We start from the raw sequence: 17,287 nt of genomic DNA on the forward strand, positions 1-17,287 counted from the left end.
GATGGAAAGATATAGAGATGGGAAAAAGGATTTACACATGGTCTTTATAGATTTGGAGAAAGCGTACGATAGGGTCCCAAGAGACATTCTTTGGAGGATTTTAGAGAAGAAAGGAGTACGAGTAGCATATATCCAAGCTATAAAGGATATGTATGAAGGAGCAAAGACTGCCGTAAGAACTCATGAAGGACAAACTGAAAGCTTTCCCATAACTGTAGGATTACATCAAGGCTCATCCTTAAGTCCTTACCTTTTTGCGTTGGTAATGGATGAGTTAACAGGACATATTCAAGATGATATTCCTTGGTGTATGCTTTTCGCAGACGATATAGTGTTGATAGATGAAACTCAGGAAGGGGTAAATGCAAAGCTTAACCTTTGGAAAGAAGTGTTGGAATCTAAAGGTCTTCGCCTAAGCCGATCAAAGACAGAATATATGGAGTGCAAGTTCAGTGCAAATGGAGGCCAAAACGAGTTAGGGGTGAGGATCGGTGATCAAGAAATACCAAAGAGCGATCGTTTTCGTTACCTAGGATCTATCTTGCAAAAGAACGGAGAATTAGATGGAGATCTCAACCATAGAATACAAGCTGGATGGATGAAGTGGAAGAGTGCATCCGGCGTGTTGTGTGACCGCCGTATGCCACTGAAGCTCAAGGGAAAATTTTATAGGACGGCAATAAGGCCGGCGATGCTGTATGGCACAGAATGTTGGGCGGTGAAGCATCAACACGTACACAAAATGGGTGTAGCGGAGATGAGGATGCTTCGTTGGATGTGTGGGCACACGAGAAAGGATAAGATTAGGAATGAGGATATCCGGGGTAAAGTAGGAGTAGCCGAAATTGAAGGAAAGATGAGAGAAAATCGGTTACGGTGGTTTGGACACGTGCAAAGAAGGCCTACTGACGCTCCGATTAGAAGATGCGACTATGGGACAGAGGTTCAGGGCCGAAGGGGTAGAGGAAGACCTAAGAAAACTTTGGAAGAGACTCTAAGAAAAGACTTACAGTACTTGGATCTAATGAAGGACATGACACAGGACCGAGCACAATGGCGTTCTAAGATTCATGTAGCCGATCCCACTCAGTGACTTGGATTTTCCAAGTCTCCAACCGAGAAGTTTTCCTCACTCAGGAAATTAAGGGAACACTACCTCAACCTACATGCTCCACTCACAAAGCTCCAACAAAAGAAAATTCAAAGAACTTAGAGAAGAAGGCTTTGGTGTATTTAACACAATACGTTGAAATGAAGGAAAGCTTATTTATTGATATCCCCGATAAGCTACAAATATGTACATATACATGAGTCAAAATAAACAAACAAGAGAGAGCCTTCACAAAGGTTGCTTAGGAGAAGTCGCAGCAGTCGGTAGAGCCCCAGAAAGAGAAGGCACCGGAGGGGGATCATTCGGAGCCTCAGTACTGGACAGAACCCTAGAAGGAGGAGGCATCAGAGGTTGATCATTTGGAGCTTCATTACGCGGTACAGCCCCAGAAGACGAAGGCAATAAATGCCTTTGGAACAAACCCACAAATCTTTGATGATCGAGTAAAACCTGACCATCAGATTCCTTCATCTGGTCCAGCTTCCTCTTCATGTTTGTAGCATAGTCATGTGCGAGACGGTGCAACTGTTTATTCTCATGCTTGAGCCCTCTAATCTCCTGTTTGAGACTCATCACTTCAGCCGCCAATGATTCAACTTGGCGGGTTCGAGCAAATAGGCGTTGGGCCATATTAGACACAGAACCTGCACACTGAACACTGAGAGCCAGAGAATCCTTAACAGCTAACTCATCAGATCGTTTGGAAAGTAGTCTGTTATCTTTGGGAGTGAGAAGGTTCCTGGCCACCACCGCAGCGGTCATATCATTCTTCATAACGGAATCCCCAACGGTAAGAGGACCAGTAGGGGAGACGAAGGATGGGCGCCATATGTTGTCTGGAGAAGGCGGGGCTGCCTCTTCAACAAGGTTCAAGTCAAAACGACGGTCGGAGGGGCCAGACATTTTCAAAGGTGTTGAAGAGAGAAGAGGTCGAACAAATCAAGATCTTAGAAGTGTAAGAATGGAGCTTCTACTGGTGGAGATTCAAGTGTGCTTTGGAACTTAATGCCAGCCCGTATAAAAATCTGCACTCGACGGAGCTTCAGAAATCGAAGAGGCGCCTGCTCAGAAATCGAAGAGGCGTTTGCTTTCTCAAAAGCTGGGCTGCTCAGAGACCACGAGGGTCGATCTCAGAAATCGAAGAGGCGTCTGCTTTCTCAAAAGTTGGGCTGCTCAAAGACCACGAAGGCCGATCTCAGAAATCGAAGAGGCGCTTGCTTTCTCAAAAGTTGGGCTGCTCAGAGACCACGAGGGCCGATCTCAGAAATCGAAGAGGCACCTACTTTTCCAGCCTTGGCAGCACCTGTCACACGCACACTCAGCTTTGCGGAAATTATGGGCATTCTGTCGAAGACTTCTGGTGAAGTAGAAAGCACATGAGTCTTACTGTTCAATCACCCACTTCCCACACGCAATAGTAGCTCATGTGTATCACAGATAACTTTGCCAAAGTTCTCTGCCAAAGTTGAGCACGTGAAGCTTGCAGCTTCCACTACATCGCTCTGACCAAGACGGGTAAAAGAATAGCAAAGAAACAGCACTAACAAAGTTTAGACACATAAATTTTGAAGGTCTAGCTACCCCATATTATTACCCACAAGGGTAAAGGAACAGTATCACTGCTGGATAATTGGAAAGTCCCTGTGTGTCAACCTCTGTGCTTTGTGGCAAGGTAGACTAGCAAACATGCCCAACCTTTACTCACATTCGAGAAAACACTCCCAACAAGATTGCTTGCTCCAAAATCGAAGAGGCACCGTCCTCCGAATCTCGAGAGCCAGACTCCCAACATGACTACTTTCTCAAAAATCGAAGAGAGGGTAAAGGAACAGTACCATTGCTGGATAATTGGAAAGTCCCTGTGTGTCAACCTCTGTGCTTCGTGGCAAGGTAGACTAGCAAACATGCCCAACCTTTACTCACATTCGAGAAAACACTCCCAACAAGATTGTTTGCTCCAAAATCGAAGAGGCACCGCCCTCCGAATCTCGAGAGCCAGACTCCCAACATGATTACCTTCTCAAAAATCGAAGAGACACCGCTCTCCGAATCTCGAGAGCCAGACCCCCAGCAGGATTGCTTTCTCAAAAATCGAAGAGACATCGTTCTCCGAATCTCGAGAGCCAGATCCCTGATAGGATTGCTTGTTCGAAAACCGAAGAGGCAACACTTTCCCAACTACAAGAGCCGGATCTCCTTGGATAAAGCTGTCTGTAATCTTCACACGCAACATCAGCTTTCCACATACCACAGACCACTTTTTCAAAGTGCTCTGACAGGGTAAAGGAATAGCATTACTACTTGTTGTTAAGGAGACTCCTATATATGTCAACCTCCATCCCCAACGGACAGACAGACCTGCAAAAATGCTCAACCCTTCCTCATATATGAGAGGGCACTCTCAACGAAGCCTTTCGAAATATTCAGCTTTCTTTCCCCCCGATAATACCTCTGCAAACAAGTTATACTAGAGCAAGAATATCTCATATCATCAGGGTTAAAAGCAAGAGTATCCCATATCATGCTTTTTCCCTGTCTTTTCCTTTGGCCTTGTTCTTACCTGCAAGACAAGGAGAAAGAGAGCAATCAGTCAGCACTTGGAATCAAGCTTCCAGCCAGGAACTGACTGCCTGGAACTTACTTACCTGGCATTGCTCTCGAGTACTCATCTTCAACATCTTATGCTTCCAGGGAAGATACCGCATCTGCCTGAGGAACAGATAGGGCAAGTGAGAAGGATACAAGGAAGCATGTGGAGACAAGCGTAACAGCACACGTGCCGATACATCCATTACTCTGTCAAAGCAAAAGTATCCCATATCAGTAGGGTCGAACGTACTCTAGATTTGATGGACTTGTTTTGACCCTCAAATTCTTCAGTCGGCCTTATACTCTGGAGGAAACCAGAAAACCCTCCAGCTCAGTTCAAGAATAAGCCTGTGGAAAGTTACTTCTTCAAAAGCAAAAGTATCCCATATCATCTCTTCTCATTTTTCTTCTCTTTATCCTTCATGCTGCCTGCAAGATAGGGATAATGTGAACAATCAGCCGGAGCTCTGATTGCTTACCTTGTCTGTCACCTCTTTCAGCAAATCCCCTAGCTCGGCAACTTGAGGGACTCCTACTACATGGTTTGTATCGCGCTTGACCAAGCCTGAAACTACAAGTAAGCTTCAAGTGAAATTGATACATTACCTTGTGCATCTCCACCAGTTAAAGATACCACCCCTGGATGGAGGAAGAGTACTTCCAGAGAAGATGCCACATCTACCTGTGAGACAGATAAGGCAAGTCAAGACGATACCACATTCCGATACTTAGAAGTTTCGTGATTACGAGATCATTATCCCACAATATTTCCTAATGTCATTTGTACTAAATCATTCACCTGTACTCACTAAAGGAAAGCTTGAACCTATGTACTTGTGTAAACCCTTCACAATTAATGAGAACTCCTCTATTCCGTGGACGTAGCCAATCTGGGTGAACCACGTACATCTTGTGTTTGCTTTCCTATCTATATCCATTTATATACTTATCCACACTAATGATCGGAGCAATCTAGCGAAGATCACAAAAAGCGACCGTTTTCGCTACCTAGGATATATCGTGCAAGAGAACGAAGAATTAGAGAGATCTCAACCATAGAATAGAAGTTGGATAGATGAAGTGTAAGAGTGCATCCGGCGGGTTGTGTAACCGTCGTAGGCCACTGAAGCTCAAGGGAAAATTTTATAGGACGGCAATAAGGCCAGCGATGTTGTATGGCACAGAATGTTGGGCGGTGAAGCATCAACACGTACACAAAATGGGTGTGGCGGAGACGAGGATGCTTCGTGGGATGTGTGGGCACACAAGAAATGATAAGATTGGAAATGAGGATATTCGAGGTAAAGTAGGAGTGGCCGAAATTGAAGGAAAGATGAGAGAAAATCGGTTCCGGTGATTTGGACATGTGCAAAGAAGGCCTACTGACGCTCCGGTTCGAAGATGTGACTATGGGACAGAGGTTCAGGGCCAAAGGGGTAGAGGAAGACCTAGGAAAACTTTGGAAGAGACTCTAAGAAAAGACTTAGAGTACTTGGTTCTAACGGAGGACATGACACAAAACCGAGCGCAATGGCGTTCTAGGATTCATATAGCCGACCCCACTTAGTGGGAAAAGGCTTTGTTGTTGTTGTTGTTGTTGTTGGAATAATAGTTTATTAACTAAAAATCTATTATAATTGATCCCTCAATTTTAATCTAACTAGAGAAATGACCTCTCAATTTTAACGGGACACTTACAATCGATGGTGAGTTTATGCTCAATGGCAAGCGAATGCGGTACACTGAATCTGCTGGTACTGGAGTTTATACTCGATTACTCCATCTCCCGCAGTAGGCTAAATCGAAACATTGGAACGGATTGGGAGAAAGGAGAGGGAGAAGGGAGAGACAAGAGAGAATTGAATTGAGAGAGATTTTTTATTTTTTTTAATATCTAATTAATTTTTTTATTCAGTTGGGCAAGAGAGTATATCATGTATCTTCCACATCGCAGTTAACAGATAAATTGACAGAATTTTTAATGGATGTTTGACATTACAATAAATTCGTAAATTAAGGTATGATATTGTAATGTTTAAAACATGATGTATGAAATTGTTAGACGACACATAATTAAAGTAGTTTTGTGCAATTTATCACTATTAATTAATTTGTTTTATAGTGTCACAGTGTGGAAGGCCAACTTTTTTCAAATCCATAACATACTATTCATTCAAAAAAAATTTAATAGTGTCTTGAACTTTCAACCATGCATCTCGCGGAATATTCAGAGTAAAAGAATAATTTTACATGCCATGCAGAAATTGTGATATTCACACCTCATTTTACTTCTCACATATTTTTTCAATTTTCAACCGTCGGATCAGATGAATTGAAGAAAATCAACAGACATAAATTAGCAAGAGGTGTGTAAAAAGTAAAATGGAGTGTGTGGATAGCGCACCTCATTGAACAAAGTACATGAAGCTTGACTGAGCCAAAGAAGACAGTTTCCAAGTAATGCCAGCGAAATTGAATCATTCACGAAATGAGCTCATTGTTGACCTTGTTGTGGTTTGATCCTCTTATTTAATCCGAAGAAATAATACAATTAATACATTGCAACTTGCACTGTGCAAGTAATAATACAACTAATACAAGAAGATGTGCACGAAAATTGTAAATGTTTGAGAATGATTTGCACATACAACTAATACAAGAAGATGTGCACGAAAATTGTAAATGTTTGAGAATGATTTGCACATTGATAGGAAGGAGAAAATTTTCAATGTACATCAAGTGTCATAATACAAATGGTCAAAAAAAAAAAATTCAAGTATCTAACCACTTGTATTTTGACACTTGATGTATTGGGTCGTGTTCCTGGCACAATGAAAAATCTTTCGATGGGAAAAGAAACCTTACATGGGCTTAAAAATAAGTTGGTCTTTCCCCATATTATCAATTGATTTTATGATGAAATTTCAATATTTCTCAATAAATTTTACCAATCTTTCAGTCCTTGTACCTTGATGTATAAGTCATTTTTTTACCATTATTTCACGCCACAACTTTCCATTTTCCCAAAAAATCGAAAACAGAAGTAAACGATTGTGGGACAAATCTAGAGGTAGGTTACTTACCTACACTTTGGTGAAAAAAGTTTGAATCTCGCTATTTTCTTTTCCTAAAACAAAAATGTGGAATTTTTTTTTATTTCATGTTTGATCCAGCAGTTTAAGTTTTTTATTTCATACTTGAAGAGGATGAAATAAAACATTGCAATTGATTGAAACAGAGTCCCTCTGTAATTTTGCCATGGCTTGGCCACTGATAAATCGTCTCTTCTTCCTTTTAATGTTTCTACCATTTTCCACCCTAGCTCAAACTTCCAAAAACATTTCTTTAGGCTCGTCCCTCACTGCACTGAAAGATGGTAACCCGTCCTGGCCATCACCATCTGGTGAATTTGCTTTCGGCTTTCGAGAAGTAGCAAAAGATGGGTTCCTACTAGCCATTTGGTTCGATGAGATACCAAATAAAACTATTGTCTGGTCAGCCAATCGGGATAATCTAGTGCCAAAGGGATCCAAAGTGGAGCTTACGGTCGATGGAGAGTTTATTCTCAATGATGCAACTGGCAAGCGAATATGGTACACTCAATCTGCCGGTAGTGGAGTTGCTTATGCATCCATGCTAGACACCGGAAATTTTGTGCTGGCGAATCGAAGTTCATCCTATGTGTGGGAAAGCTTTAGTCATCCAACCGATACAATTCTACCCTCACAAACTCTAAATCAGAATGGCATACTCTATGCGCGCTACACGGCAACAAATTACTCGACTGGTAGATTCCTGTTTTCGCTACAACCTGATGGGAATCTTGTACTTGCGACTACAAAGTTCCCACAAAATGCGCCCAATGAAGCGTATTGGTTGGTGCGAAATCCAAATACTGGATTTCGATTCATCTTCAACGAGTCTGGCTTTATGTACGTCACATCCAAGAACGGAAGCTTACTCAGTACCATACCATCCACTATGGTTTCAACGCAAGATTTCTACCAGAGAGCAACACTAGAGTATAATGGAGTATTTAGGCACTATGTTTACCCGAAAAGCAATAGCTCGAGCTCTGGAAGATGGAATATGGCTTGGTCCACTTCCTCATACGAACCTCCAAACATCTGCATGTCGATTTTGGAATCTAGCGGCGGTGGTGCATGTGGCTTTAACGGCTTATGTAAGCTTGAAGATCAAGGACCGACTTGCCAGTGCCCAAATGGTTACTCCTTTATTGATCCAAATGATGAGCTCAGAGGATGTAAGCCAGACTTTGTTCCACAAAGTTGTGGTGAAGACTCGAAGGAGGAAACAGATCCTTTCGATATTCAAGAGCTGCAAAACGCAGATTATTACGGCGGAGATTACGCGGATTTTAGGGAGGTATCTGAGGATTGGTGCAGACAGAATTGCCTAGATGATTGTTTTTGTGGCGTGGCTTTGTTCAGAACCGGACAATGTGTTAAGAAGAGACTCCCTTTCCCGAATGGGAGGATTCATCCCAATCTTACTGGAAAACTTCTGATAAAAGTTGGGAAACGAAATCCGAATGTGAAATCAGGTGGATGTGCCAACACAGAAAAGAAAGACCATAAAACTTTGATCCTTTTCGGATCAGTCATCCTGAGTGGCTCTGGGGTTCTAAACTTCCTCCTACCATTGATTACATATTTGGTTGTCTCGCGATCCTATTCGAGAAAAGCGAAGGTGAGTCAAACTCATCCAGTCATCTCTGGTATGAATTTGAAGCATTTCACTTATGAGGAGCTAAACAACGCTACGAACCAATTCAAGGAAGAACTAGGACGCGGTGCTTCTGCAATAGTTTTCAAAGGAGTTCTAGCCTCAGATAATGGGAAGAGCGTTGCTGTCAAAAGCTTAGACACTAGGGTCGGAGAAAATGATTTGGAATTCAAAGCGGAAGTAAGTGCTATTGGCAGAACAAACCACAGAAATTTAGTCCAGCTACTTGGATTTTGTTACGAGGGAGAGCACCGAATTCTTGTGTATGAGTTTATGAGCAACGGATCTTTAGCAGGTGTCCTCTTTGGAGAGTCGATGCCAAACTGGTACCAAAGGAGGCAAATCGCCTTGGAAATTGCAAGAGGGCTGTTGTATTTGCATGAGGAAAGTAGCAGCCAAATCATACATTGCGACATCAAGCCTCAAAACATTCTTCTTGATGAAAATCTCACTGCAAGAATTTCTGACTTTGGTTTAGCAAAGCTTTTGAGAATCGACCAGACTCTAACCATGACCGGAATCAGGGGAACAAAAGGTTATGTGGCCCCTGAATGGTTCAAAAGGTTGCCTATCACGGCCAAGGTTGATATTTACAGCTACGGAATTCTGTTGTTAGAGATAATTTTCTGCAGGAAGCATTTCGAGGCAGCGGCTGAGGATGAAGGTCCAACGATATTAGCTGATTGGGCCTACGATTGCTATAAGCAGAATAAGCTGCACCAGCTATTCAAGAATAACGATGAGGCAATGCATGACATGAAGATGGTGGAGAAGTATGTGCTGATTGCAATATGGTGCATTCAGGAGGATCCATCGCTTAGACCTAACATGAAGAAAGTCACATTGATGCTCGAAGGAACCGTCGAAGTCTCAGCTCCACCCGATCCATCTTCTTTCATAAGTTCAATACTTTAAGTTCTTCCAATAATAATCCCATTTCTTATGTATATCAAAAGTTTTGTGTATTTTTCATTTTCAAGTACTCTTTGCTCTTAACGTACTGTATGGTATTGAATGTACATAATTCTCTTAAAATGTCCGAATAAATAGAGGAATTATCAGTTGTATAAAACATGGTCCGTCGTTTTCTATGTCTAAATAAATAGAGGAATTATCAATGGAGGAACCTTAACTATTTTCATGGTATAAGAGTAGGTTGGCCTACGTGTGAAGTTTAACGGCTACACGTGCTCCGCTGCACCTAATTTGTGTTGTCCACGTTTTTGGCTTGAAAATTCGTCACACGTGAGGTGACATGTGAGGTTGTGAAGGTTAAGGAGTCATATCAGTGAAATGAGGCTTATAAGAGGTTGACATGAATCGTTAGATACATGAGATACTGCTACTTCAGTTTCGCAGCTTATCTGAATTTTATTTACCCGGTGCACCATTTTCACAGTGCAGTAGTAGTTTTATAGGTTGATAGGAATCGTTAGATATGTGGGAGGTAGCTGTGTTAGTGTTGAGCATCTAGAGTGACTAGGTTCCTTGCCTTTATTTACCTTTCATTTTAGTACTTCACTTTGCAAGCCTACGGGCAATAAATAGATTAAATATCACTTAAAACTATAATATCTTTCCTAATCGCTGAAAGAATAATCTACAGCACGGCAACTACAGAGACTTCTAGTGATTAAATTAGAAGTCAGGTCGAAGATATGAGTCATGGTTTACTGACTCTGGGACAACAGGCCAAGTATTTTTCAGGTTTTATATTTGGGAGGACAAGTATTTTTCAGGTTTCTAATTGGGAGGACGGCAAGTCTCTTTTCAATCTTTATATATTTGGAAATCACTTGGAAACTTTCTTCCTGGAATGGTTCACGTTTTTATGAGTAATGCTACACTTAGGGCTGGAAAAAATTCCCGAAAATCCCGAACCAAACCAACAAAATCCCGATCCCAAACCAAAAAAAATCTCAAACCAAAATTCCCAAAATTTTTAGGATGAAATACCGAACTGATCCTAAAATTTCGGTATGGGATTCAGTATTGTCTACTCAATCTTTCGGTAATCCCATACCGAACCAAAAATAAATAATATATTATTATTATTATTATTATACATTTGAATGGTTGACAAGTACTAGTTGCAATATAAGTCTACAGGTAGTAATCATAGCCCTTTATCGCCTTGCGTGTACAAATCTCCCATTAATGTGTCTATTTCTTCAACACGAAATCAAAAAAATTGTATTGTTAGTTTTCAAACATATTAGGTTTTTTTATGCACAAAACCGGAGGGTCTTGGAACAACGTAAATCAGACCGTGAATCTGTAAGAAAGTAAAGAACACAAGATGTATCGTGGTTCACCCCAATGTTTGGGTTACGTCCACACTGATATTGTATTTCTCTATTTGTGAGAGGATGAGAGGGTGAGAGCTTCTGAGGGTGAGAGAGCTCTTCCCATGACCTAAGAATTGGCCTTTTTTAATGAGGAGAGTGAGAGGTCCTTTTATAGAATAAGGGTTCATCACTTATTACATAGTTGCCCCTCCATTTATAGCATAATGACATTTGAGTCCCCCGAGTATTTATACGAGGTCTAAATACGGATGCCCTAAGTATGGTACAAACAGTAGTCCCCCAAGTCTTCAGTCAAGAGAGTCTTTTGGCTGGAGACTTGAAATTCAGTCCATGTGTGGGCCGAAGTAACTAGATGTCGTCTAGAACAAAATACTCGATGTGAGGCGGTGCTCAATGTGAAATGATGTTCAACTAGAAGTAGCACATGTTGCGAGGCTGCTTGGCTTATGCCTTATGTTGCCTTGGTTGGCTCAGCTTGTGGCGTTGAAGGTGAAGAGGTCATTTTTATAGAATAAGGGCTCGCTCCTCAATACATAATTGATGGGCTAGAGTTGATGCTCGCGGCGAGACGGTTGCTCAGTTGGCGGCGATGCTTTCTAATGATGGTGAGGGAGTCCCTTTTATAGAATAAGGGGTCGCTCCTCAATACATGAATAATGGGCTAGAGTTGATGCTCGCGGCGAGGCGGTTGCTCAGCTGGCGACAATGCTCTCTAATGATGGTGAGGGGGTCCCTTTTATAAAATAAGGGCTCGCTCCTCAATACATGAATAATGGGCTAGAGTTGATGCTCGCAGCGAGGCGGTTGCTCAGCTGGCGGCGATGCTCTCTAATGATGGTGAGGGGGTCCCTTTTATAGAATAAGGGATCGCTCCTCAATACATGAATAATGGGTGCTCTCTAATGAAAGTGAGGGAATCCCTTTTATAAAATAAGGGTTCGCTCCTCAATACATAAATAATGGGCTAAGTCCCCCAAGTATTTTTTATGATGCCCAGTTGAGGCCTAATATATGGTACATAATGTAGTCCCCCAAGTCTTCAGTCAATAGAGTCTGTTGGCTGGAAACTTCAAATTGAATCCATGTATGGGCCGAAGTGGCGGTTGTTCGAAGGCGGTATTTGTATACCCTGCACTGAAGCTTTGTAGGTGAAGCATTGCAAGTGAAGCTTTTGAAGCTGATTGACATGAGTGATGTTCATGGATGTTGACATGAGTGATGTTCATGGATGTTAACATGAGTGATGCTCATGAATGTTGACATGAATGATGCTCATAAATGTTAACATGAATGATGGTCATGAATGTTTATGTATGATTGATATGAGTTATGCTCATGAATGTTTATGTATGATTGACATGAGTGATGCTCATGTATAATTTTGGAATAGTGGACGTACTTTTGATCACCTGGTTGGTGGTAATAGCGGCAGGCTGCCGAATAATTTTTTGTAGCACTGGACGTACTTTTGATCACCTGGGCCTTCGCCCTCCACATAACATTCCAGCCCATTACTTTGGGCTTGCCCTTTTTTTTTTACCTTCTGATGGGGTTATACAGATGTCTCCGAAAGATAAGAAAAATAAACCACATCATTCAAAAATAAGAAAAGTAAATCACATCTTTCTGGTGGGGTGTTTATTCCTTACTTTTGCAGTGTCCTCATGTGCCTCCCTTTTGCTTTCTGCTTTTTCTCAGTTTTTTCTGCTTTGCTTTTGCTTTTGCTTTTCTTCTTTTCTCTTTTCTGCTGCACCTCTCTTTGTCTCTCCACCTCCAGACATACTCACATGTAGTTGCTTTTGCTTTCTCTTTTCACTTTCTTTTTCTTTTTCTGCTTAGGCTCAGTGGACGAAAACAGGCATATTCTGATCCCTTTTCCGGCAAGCCCACTTGACAGCGGATTCAATGGCAGCCAGGCAAATTGTTTGAGCTCCAAACAAACATGTGAAGGTTTTTGCCACCATCAGCCCCAATGGGTTTCTTCTCGGCCCTGGCAGCGGGTCCAGTCACCGGAGAGAAGATAATTACCAAAATTTAAATGCTCATTCTTCCTTTCAGAGCTAGTCTCCATTGTAAAAGTGCTTATCCTGAGCCCAAATAGTATAGTTCACATTGCTGGTCCATATTCTTGTTCATTGCAGTTTCACCTTCAGCTTTCTCATCATCTGTCATATCTCTCGAGGATCCACTAGTTGCTTGCCTTACTGGGATCGCAGATCTATATTGCGTTGCAGGTAACGAAAGTGAATCATACCCAGCTCATTTCGAAGGGGCTTGAGATATGAGTTGTGAAGTACTAGAAGCGTGTGATCCGCTGTCAGTTAACGTAACAGGTTCTTGAGCGTTCACCAACTATCCATTTACCTACGACAGAGCCAAGGTAGCGCAGGCGAGATCAAGCTTGGTCTTCAAGAACGTCTGGTACTCCTCGGAATCGACGACGACATTAGGCGGTCGCAGGTTAAACGCCGCCGTATTATTGTTGCAATGAGTTGAGTTGGATTGGGGTGGGGGTGCTGGGAATTGACCATCTTGATCTCTTTGACGTCGTCTTGGTCGGGATCATGAGCTGAAGAAGAAGAAGAAGGATGCGGAGGTGGCGGCGTCAGTGAGGAGGATGACGACGAGTGGGGATAAGCTTCTTAATCTGAGGGTACTAAGAGGATCTGACAGAGCCTAGGAGCGTGAGGCTCGTCCGTGGAGGACCTGTCTGCAGCTCCCCGGTTTCGCCATCGGGACCCCTTTTGAACTGCATGAAATCCGTAATTGAATTGTTCTGCAAAAACTGGTCGGCGGAGCCATTCTCAATTGGGCTGAGGGAGGAAAAACCGAAAACCTTGAAAGGAATGAGCTTTGAGGGTCTGGAGAATCTGAGGGTCCATTTGGAGGATTCGAAGGGTCTGGCTTTGAAGCTGGAGGAGGTGGATTTACATCGAAATGAGTGGAGAGAGAAGCTGAGACCATGCTTGCTTTCTCCACAGAGAAAGAGATGAGAGAGAGGTTCTGTCTCGGTGGATTTGCAGATCTGGGTCCTTATCTCCCTAAATATCTGGGTCCTCCTCTGCCATTCTATAGGTGTTTGGTTTCTTGGATTTTGCAGATTCACAGCAGAGGTGAGAAAATGAAAGAGAACCGACATAGTTTTTTGTGTCGTTTCCCACAGACGACGCCAAATGTTAATGCACAAAATCGGAGGGGTCTTGGAACAACATAAATCTGACCGTGAATCTACAAGAAAGTAAAGAACACAAGATGTATTGTGGTTCACCCCAATGTTTGGGCCACTGATATTGTATTTCTCTATTTGTGAGAGGATGAGAGGGTGAGAGCTTCTGAGGGTGAGAGAGCTCTTCCCATGACCTAAGAATTGGCCTTTTTTAATAAGGAGAGTGAATGGTCTTTTTATAGAATAAGGGCTCCTCCTTTATTACATATTTGCCCCTCTATTTATTGCATAATGACATTTGAGTCCTCCGAGTATTTATACGAGGTCTAAATACGAAGGCCCTAAGTATGGTACAAACAAGGTTTGTAACTTATTTTTTTGCTTTTGGGTTTGTTACTTGTTTTATTTTGGTTGCATGTTAATTTAACTTGGTATGAATGATTGCTATTTCAATTTGTATGAAATTTGGGAATATCAAATCATCCCGAAATACCGAAAATATTTCGAGAATCCCGAAAATTGAGAATACCAAAATTTTGGTTTGGTATTGGTCTTCAAATTTTCATCTCGAAAAATTTCGATTTGGGATTCGGGATCCCATTTTCAATTTAGGATCCCATACCAAATCACCCCTAGCTATACTTACCATATTTTTCATATTACATTTGTACCACCTCTCTCATAGAGATAGAGCCTATCAACACATGTGGTCTCATCTCTATGAGTAATGGTACACTTACCACCTAATTGTACCATCACTCTTTAATAGAGGTAGGGTCTGCCAACGCATATGGATTCTATCTCTATTAGATGAATTTTCAAGCCTAACATGTCAACAACACAATAGGATGACTTGAAGCACGTGTGACCGTTTGACTTCACACGTGAGACAACATGCTCTGATACCATGAAGAAAATTAAGGTTACATCATAAAATCAATTGACAATATGAAAAGTAACTCAACCTACTTATAAGCCTATGCAAGGTTCCTACTCCTATCAATGTGAGATTCATTCTCCACTTCCCATACTAGAATTTTTATTATCTAACAGTTAAGGCTTTAATGTCGGAAGTTGCACCAGCTTTAGTATACTCTTGTCGGATTTGATGAACCCGTTCAGTGGTTGGAGCTAAAAACAATACTATTGGGCCATCTCCAGGTGCTGGAGAAAAAATTTAAAATGGAAAACTTATTCGATTAATATGTAACCAAATATATATGATTCAAATCAAAGAGATAGGATTTGATTATATCAAGGATAACTAACATATATAATATTCACATAACTGGCTGGGAGTTTACATGGACAATTGCAGGCATCAGATACTCTAGCGTCTTCCGTACCCTGGTTGAGCAATACCAATGAGATAACGGCCCTCCAAAGCCATTGGCCATGCTTAAGCTTGAATTGGTGTAGGCCTTACAAATCCAGCTTAAATTCTTCTATATCAAGAGAAATCATTCTATAAATATATATAGATAACTTCCAACAAAGAATAACCATCACATATATGATATTATGTAATATATTATAACAAATAAGGTTTTTTTAGCCAAAATGGTTCATGAGATTTTACTAAATCCTCACTTTAGTCCCTGAGATTTGAAATCAATAGAAGTGGTCCCTGAAATTGTCAACCATCAATTATTTTGGTCATTCGGTGAAAAATTATGTTAAATAAGGATCCAAATAACAAAATTACCCTCAATATAATAAACAATAGGCCAAAATGATTTGACAAAAATTGAGGGTATTTTTGTTATTTTATCCTTATTTTATGAAGATTTTTCAAAAAGGGACCACAATGATTGATTGTGGACAAACTCATTAACGAATTCTATTGATTTCAAATCTTAAAGATCAAAGTGAGCAATTATACAAATCTCATGATCATTTTGGCTGAAAAACCTAACAAATAATAAAGAAGAGAAGAAGAAAAGTACGTACTTGGAAACGGAGTACGACCGAAAGTCCTGGTGGGTTTTGGAACTTTACGACTCAAGGGTGTTTGGAACTTTAAATTGGAGAAAGGAGAAGAATGTGCTTCCTCCAGTTGAGCATATCAAAAGACGTAAGTAATTCAGATGCCCGTATAACTTGAAAGTGATGCCGCAAGGGTGGGGCTTGGAGAAGATGAAACTTAAAGGAGATTGAGAACAGTAGGAGAGTTTAGTGAAAAGAGAGAAGTTTTGATTTGTAGTAGGTAAATTTGGATGCCCATATAATTTGAAAGTGATGCCTATTATTTTCTTCATTATGTTGGACCGCTAAGAAATTGTGGCAGATTTGCCATATAAATTTTTGTAACTTTGATGGCACCTCAAGCTTCCAAATTTCAGCCCAAGGCTTTTGATTTTCTCTAAGACCATCTCCAACCCTGGGCTAAAAGCCAAATTACCCCCCCCAAACACTGTCCAACCCATGCTAAAATTTTAGGCTAAATGCCAAATGCTATTTCTGGGCCAAATACCCCCCAGCTTTCCCCCCGGGCTAAATGCGAAATGTTTATCGGAATTGAAATTTTTTTAGATTAAAATGTTCATAAAATTAATTTACAATAATCTACATATTTATTTTTTTTTTAAATTGATTTAAGAAAAAAATTTAGGCTAATTTCATTCTTTAATAATTCCGGGCTAAAATTTTAGGGTAGAAGGGTTGGAGCAGAAAAGATGTTTCTGGGCTAAAAGCTAAATTTTCCAGGCTAAAAAATTTGGCTTTTAGCCCAAAGGTTGGAGATGGTCTAAAAGAGCTTGTTTAGAGAGGCCGTTCAAGGCAGAAGAATGTTAGGCAATCTCTATTGGAGATGACTAAAAGGCCATAGACTATTCTTTAGCCCGATTTGTTAAAAAACTCAACTTTAATAGAGGGTTGGGTCCAAAACAAGTGGAACACATCAGGCCAAATGATAACCTTTTGGCAATCTGGCTGGCTACTTCTAGCCCCCTTACCAGCCCGTTTGTTGGGGCCCAATCTGTCACCTTTAGACCATCTCCAATCTTTGGGCTAAAAGCCAAATTTTTTAGCCCGAAAAATTTGACTTTTAGCTCAGAAACATCTTTTCTGCTCCAACCCTTCTGTCCTAAAATTTTAGCCCGGAATTATTAAAGAATAAACTTAGGCTAATTTTTTTCTTAAATCAATTTTTAAAAATAAATAAATAAATATGTAGATTATTGTAAATTAATTTTATGAACATTTTAATCTAAAAAAATTTAAATTCCGATAAACATTTGGCATTTAGCCCGGGGGAAAGCTGGGGGGTATTTGGCCCAGAAATAACATTTGGCATTTAGCCTAAAATTTTAACATGGGTTGGAGAGTGTTTGGGGGGGGGGTAATTTGGCTTTTAGCCCAAGTTTG

The 17,287-nt window shown here is 41.0% G+C and overlaps 1 protein-coding gene across 1 annotated transcript; it reads left to right on the forward strand.

Moving 5' to 3' along the window:
- The first annotated feature begins 6,873 nt into the window (after window positions 1-6,873).
- Window positions 6,874-9,518, forward strand: LOC103420604 (G-type lectin S-receptor-like serine/threonine-protein kinase LECRK3). Its single transcript, XM_008358661.3, has one exon. It carries the CDS (start codon window positions 6,959-6,961, stop codon window positions 9,359-9,361), a length of 2,403 nt encoding a protein of 800 aa, XP_008356883.2. The 5' UTR covers window positions 6,874-6,958; the 3' UTR covers window positions 9,362-9,518.
- The last annotated feature ends 7,769 nt before the right edge of the window (window positions 9,519-17,287 follow it).

Source organism: Malus domestica, chromosome 11 (genome assembly GCF_042453785.1).
Source record: "Malus domestica chromosome 11, GDT2T_hap1".
In the NCBI taxonomy this organism is placed as follows: Eukaryota; Viridiplantae; Streptophyta; class Magnoliopsida; order Rosales; family Rosaceae; genus Malus; species Malus domestica.